The sequence below is a fragment of the Lygodium microphyllum genome, chromosome 10 (genome assembly GCF_053477565.2).
Source record: "Lygodium microphyllum isolate KBCC chromosome 10, Lygodium_microphyllum_v1.1.10, whole genome shotgun sequence".
Taxonomy (NCBI): Eukaryota; Viridiplantae; Streptophyta; class Polypodiopsida; order Schizaeales; family Lygodiaceae; genus Lygodium; species Lygodium microphyllum.
In genome coordinates this window covers 49,151,662-49,157,854 of record NC_141144.1, presented here as the reverse complement: position 1 = coordinate 49,157,854, position 6,193 = coordinate 49,151,662, and the positions used below count along the sequence as shown (strand labels likewise).

The following is a 6,193-nucleotide window of genomic DNA, read 5'->3' as shown; positions in this document are numbered from 1 at the left end:
ATGGAGTAAGAGAGCAAGAGCAATAGAGAGAGACTCAATATGTGGAAACTCCAACAATTACAATGTGTGACTAGTGTTCCCTTATTCAAATATCACTAAAAGAATAAAGAATGAAGTGGCAATGACATCTACCACCTACAATGTGCATGCATGCTAGGACGCCTACCATTTGCAATATATAGATGCACAAGTACTATCAATGTGGTAATACATAGGCAATGTATGCACAAGTACGTTTATCCCCACCATACACAATTGTATCTACTATAAAACAAGATGTATTCTATCAATAAAGTTAAGAAACCAAAATAGCATTTTAAGTTAACTAGGCGCTCCACACCTAGATTCACCCACTACAATCGGCCAATGTTTTGCGTCCATTTTAGACCAATACTTTACAACAATGTTAGTAGCATTTAAGATATTTCACATTCTAAGGGACCTTCATTCAAAAAGAGAATTCATACAAAGATATTATATTTGGGTGCTACATTATATTTTTTACACATGAATTCTTTCCCCTTTTTTCTATCTCCACATTGTGTCACTGTAACGTTGTAAAAATTAATTATTCATAAATAATACATACGCATATAGAAATTTGTTCATATACACTTTTACACCTAAAAGAGAATTATACATATAAAGATAAATTAGAATTTTAATATCACATGTATATAATCAACTCATAAATACATATATATATATATATATATATATATATATATATATAATTTGCATATTAATATATAATATTTCTATGTGGTATAATATATGCATAATATAACTGTCTCACACAAAGAGAATTGAGTAATTAGAGAGAGATCATGCATCAACAACACACGCATAAGAGAGAGAGAGAGAGAGAGAGAGAGAGATAGAGAGAGAGAGAGAGAGAGAGAGGTTTGTAAGGGACACATGAGCTTGACACGTAGCACCACATGCAAATCTCTCCTTAGTATATAGTATTGATATTGATATTGATGATGATGATATTGAAATTGATGATATTGATGATTTAAGTATTAGTGACTAGCACTATTGATTTTCTAACACGTTGTGTCTCATCTCATCACTAAACCTTTTTGCTAGGTGTGTTAAGTCTTACAAAATTATTTTCTACAATGGCTTTCAATCAAGGAAGATGGAGGTAAAGGAGTCATTAGGTTCCCTCCTTGAAGATGTGCAAGCCCTAGTACCTACCTTTATTAGAAATGTATGCCATTTTGGCTTTTTATTTGAGCCATCGCCTAATACCACACAAGGCACCATTATGAAAGATGGCAAATGCTACACAACCACAAACTAGAGTTGAGAGGAATTGATTCAAATATGATGAGGAACGGTCACACCCACCTCAACCAACTAAGCTATGGCTCGTTGTCCAAGCCCCTACCTTTGCTTGGTCAACCCATCACATGCCCCTTTCTTTTGCACCTTTGATTATACAGTGATAGGAATAGCCCTCATCTTTCACCCAAATGTGAGACGCCTTCGAGCTGGCCAATTGTGGTTTGAGAACCTTTGACCCATAGCTTACACATACTCGTGGCCAATTGGGCTGCCGCTCCTTGGCACCTATCACATGCTTTTAATTGAGAAGCAACATGCTGCATTGTACTATAATTAATTAATTTCTTTGACTCATTTGCTACATCCAGTTAGTTCTCGTATCTATTATAAAAATCTATGTATCTGTTATTAAAAGTTATAGATCAAACTTTGATTGAATTTGCTTTTCTTTTTCCCTTCAATGTTTCTTAACTATGGAAGGCCTTAAGATTAGTTTATCATTTGTTTTTAATTCTCTTTTTCGAAATCTTGCAACGGAGGATCTCAGACTAACCCAGGATTTCTACGTGACCTAAAATGCCGATATTAATCAATTTACCTCAATAAACCGCACAAGAATAGTGAGGGGCGAACACAGTCCCCTGCGAGTTAGCGTACAGCTTAGAACTGAAGGGTCTTGTTTAGTTGTCGTACACATTTGCATACTGCAGATCTCTTCATCTGTATGCAAACTCAGTAACACTATGCACAAAACGCACGCCTACCTTTACACTGAGAGCTCACTTCACTCCCCCCTAAAGAGAAAAAGGGTGAAATGCAGGTTGCCTCATGTGGCCTGCCTGCATTCTGTTGGAATGTGGAGTCGGAAAGATGGGAGCATGCTGTAGATCTTCCTATCAGCTTGACGACCTCCAGATTCTGCCTTCCAGGGAGATAACCATCACAGAAACATCATCATGATACTTCCTGCGATCGCCCTGCGGTATATCCAGCAGCTCATGGAAGTCCATGCCTTGAAAGCCAACACAAGCACATTTATGTCAAATTCACAACCCATCAGTTTTGACAAGATTGAGGGTTGAACTATCAGAACTCACATTCGGTCCTTTCACGCTAAGCACAGCAACGATTGAATAGGGTTATGGAGCTCACCAGCTTTCTTTGCAGCGCGGAACAGGACTTCCTCAATAAGATGCTGAGCAGGGTCACCCTCAGGGAACCTCTCCATAAAACATTCAACTTCAAAAACAACTTCTTCATTGGTCAAGTACTGGTACAGACCGTCGGAGGACAGAATCAAAAATCTGTCATTGGGACAGAGCCTATGATGGTGCAAGGCAGGTGTGCAGCTGATGTATGGGGCTGAGCCCACATAGTCGATTCGAAATGTTTCCAAAATGGCGTTGTTCCATTGAGGCTGCATTAGAAGACCCAACATTGTATTAGCTGAACCACTGACATGTAAGCACCTTGCAGTAAGGATTTCAGAGAGACAAATCATATGACTGGTTGAAACTGAACATTATCTAAACAATTCGAACAGAAAGAGGGATGCAAACATAGCGTTACAATCACATTCCCTAAGTCTAATGATCAGAAACAAGACATTTCAAAGAACTATGTTAAAGTGATGTTGAGTGGAACCTTTTTCAAGAAGCCAGCACCAAATGCACGAGTGACTTTCAATGTCCCTTTCACACGATCGTTGAGTATAGAGAACTTATCATCAGGGTGCTCGGACCTGATTCTGCAAATTTCCTGCAAAAAACAGTACATGATGACAGGTAGGTCATTTGATAATCCTGATGTGATCATGAAGCAACTAACATTAATTCCATTGTGCAAGTCCAATTCTGATCACACAAGTGTTTCTGAGTTCAAAAATGTACCTCTTCAATGCTCGTACTATGGTCACTTGAAAGCTGCAGGGCATTTGACTGGCACTGTTTGTAACTGTGTATATCACGTGGCCCTTCCAGAGCCTCAAGCTCTGTTGGTGTCTCCTCAATTATGCGTTCGAGGTCCACCCTCAACATTGAGTCCCTGAGTCCGACCCTATCATCAATATTGCTGGTCTTACTGCTGTGAATATACTGTAATGGTCTACTTCTATGCTGTGCGATAATCGCCCGGCTGTCACCCACATTCATGATGTACACATTCTCATCTTTCATTAACATGACCAAGATGCAAGATCCCATCAATGCCAGCTCAGGATTTTCATCCAGAGCTTGGTTAGCCATATCTAGGTATGCTTCTTCTGTATCTTCTAATGCTCGGGAGAGGGCTCTCAGCACTGAGGAATGATCAATCTCATTCTTTTTGAAAGGCTTTTGATCCTTCACTGGCAATGCTTTCTGAGCATCACATTCCCAGTCATCTTTACATGGCAAGGTACTGTCAATTAACTTGGTTCTACTATGACCATACGTAAAAGTTGATGCCTTAGATTTGAAGCCCTTTTCAGAGAAAAACTCTGGCATGGCAAGCACACTCTTATGCCTCAAGATTGCATCATGCTGCACATCAATGCCCTTGGTTTGAGGTCGAGTCAATCTCCAAGATTTAAAGAAACAGCAATCAGTCTGGCTGCCGTTTGCTTTGAAAGATTCTGCCTCGCCATTCATAAAAGAACGTGTCTCGGTTTCCTTACCCACATCAGGATTTCCCTTCCCATGGGCAGGGCCATCATCCTCACCCCAAAGTAGACCCTGCAGTTCTTTGTAAATAGCCGGATACAGATTTCTCATGAGGAAATCCGGTGCATCAGGCCCATTGAAGCCATCATATATCCCAACAAAGAGCCATCCATGCCTTTCAGAAAGGACAACATGAACTCTATCCTCACCAGCCTTACCTTGAGCCCATTGCAAGTTGTGACTGTCAACGTGATGCATGGCATACAAAGAATCAATGGCAGACTCATCTCTGGGTATAGTCTTCTTCCATGCTGTCCCATTCAAAACTCCTTTCATAGGCTTACTGACCGTACTTAGAAACTGTGCAATGGTTTTACTCTTCTTCTTGGAGTAGTTTGTAGAATATCCAGGAAGGGGAGCGGAGAAGTAAGTGTGATCAAAGCTGGCTTCCATGGGACCAGACATAGAGCTTCTCTCCAGAGGACCCGACATAAAACCTCTTTCAAAGGGCCCAAACATCAATCCCCGTTCAAGGTAACTACTGATAGGACCTGAAAACGCTGTGGAATTAGACCCCTTTGGAATAGGCTGTAATGGCAGTGCAGTGAAAGATGGGGTACCCTCGAAGGCAGCAGCTCGATCATCCGGGACATTGGCAAAGAAAGAGAGTTGCTCATTGCAAGCAATAGTGCACGGTGTCGATGTATTGGCACTGACAGAGGCACCAGAGATGGACCTGAAGGTTGTTTCAGGGATACTCCTAGATGTGTCACTGATGTCAGTAAAGTTGCCCTGGATATGGTTGGTTGAAGGCTGATCATCCTGTATGTTGGGATGTGAGTATGTAGGAGACAGGTGGACTGGTGACTCGGGGACAGGGCGTATGTAGCAAAATGAATGGCCGAGACCCTCGTCTGATGGGCTACAGATATACGAATATGAATGTTGATGACTGTCCTGGGCAGTGATGGGCACAAGGCAGCCTGTGAGGGAGCTGGAAACACCGTTCCCCATTGTACATTGCTCGTTGTAATCCCCCCTTTTTTGGATTTTGTGCACTCCTGCCTTGTGTCCGAGTGTCAGTAAGAGATGCCAGGCCAGGGAAGGTACTGCCTGATATTGGGATGCATCAGTCACCAGTGGTAACCTGATAGAGCTGAATTTGTAGAACAGGGGAAGATGCCAGGTCCTTTTTCTCAACAGAAATCAGGGAGCATGCCTGAGTTTATATTTGATTGAGAGAAGATGCCAGGGTTCTTTTTCTCAAGAGGAATCAGGGCTGAGCTGGGGAGAGCGGTTGGATCAATGGGGAAGATGGCGATAAAATCAAGATTAGGGCAAGGTTGTTATGTGAGGAGCAGGAACAGAGGCGCAGTATCAAGGAGTGAGGAAGGACAGAGCAGGTAGGATCAAGCCATGTACTTGATTGATAAGGCTTGGGAAAGAGAGAAGAGGATGGGAGGGATCAATTATCAATACATCTTGCAGGATGGAGCTCGCAGCACAGGGAGAGAGAGGGGGGCGGGGGGGGCTGGGGGAACCTCCAAGTTGACCCTAAAAGAGAGAGAGAGCTGTCACCTGTATTTCGGGAGGAGAAAACGAGGGAGGGAGAAGAGGACGAGATGAGAAAGTCAAAATGCCTCTCGCTCTCTATCTCTGAGTCTCTCTGTGAGAAAGCATCACAAACACTGCGAACCAATAATAAATAATATTTTTATTGATTTATGCGGCAACAACTACAATTTAAGAGAGGGTGGACTTTACTCAATGTGATGGGTGGAGGTAGTGGGGAGAGAGAGAGAGAGAGAGAGAGAGAGTGGTGGGGTTCACGATTTTAGTAATTGCTCTGAATTTCTTTGAAAGAGAAAAAACAAGCTTTATTCATTTTCAACTTTTCAACTAATATTATTTTACACCATTTTTGGCCCTGTGGTGTGAAAGGGATTCGTTGGTGGCCGCCCATATCAGCAAAAAGAAAAGAATCCACATCCGAAGTCAAAGACTGGGCCCACCTTTTGTACAGCCTACATCCAACCAAATCCAGAAGTCAAAATGGTGTGACATCAGCCGCCCGATTAATCATTTTCCCACCACCGTTGTCCTATTTTTGATCGCTATCTATTATATTCCCATTTGCCACCTCTTTCGTTACTCGCATCTTCTTCTAGGGGGCATTCCCATTGCCAACACTAAAAGGGCCTCTTTCTTACATCATTATAAACTCCATACTCGTGCTTATTAGCAGCACATACAAAGCAGTC

General features: G+C 42.0%; 1 protein-coding gene across 2 annotated transcripts; it reads right to left on the bottom strand.

Moving 5' to 3' along the window:
- Window positions 1–863: 863 nt before the first annotated feature.
- On the bottom strand, window positions 864–5,541 carry LOC148029981 (putative protein phosphatase 2C 23). 2 transcript variants are annotated; one of them, XR_015692116.1, is made up of 5 exons: window positions 3,183–5,541; window positions 2,938–3,051; window positions 2,446–2,710; window positions 1,892–2,305; window positions 866–1,578 (listed from the first exon to the last, which is right to left on the bottom strand). XR_015692116.1 is itself a non-coding variant. In XM_087686253.1 (4 exons), exons 1-4 carry the CDS (start codon window positions 4,944–4,946, stop codon window positions 2,190–2,192), a joined length of 2,259 nt encoding a protein of 752 aa, XP_087542379.1. In that variant the 5' UTR covers window positions 4,947–5,541; the 3' UTR covers window positions 864–2,189. The 2 variants fall into 2 exon arrangements, 1 of the variants encoding a protein (XP_087542379.1); XM_087686253.1 differs by having other exon boundaries at window positions 864–2,305.
- Window positions 5,542–6,193: the final 652 nt, after the last annotated feature.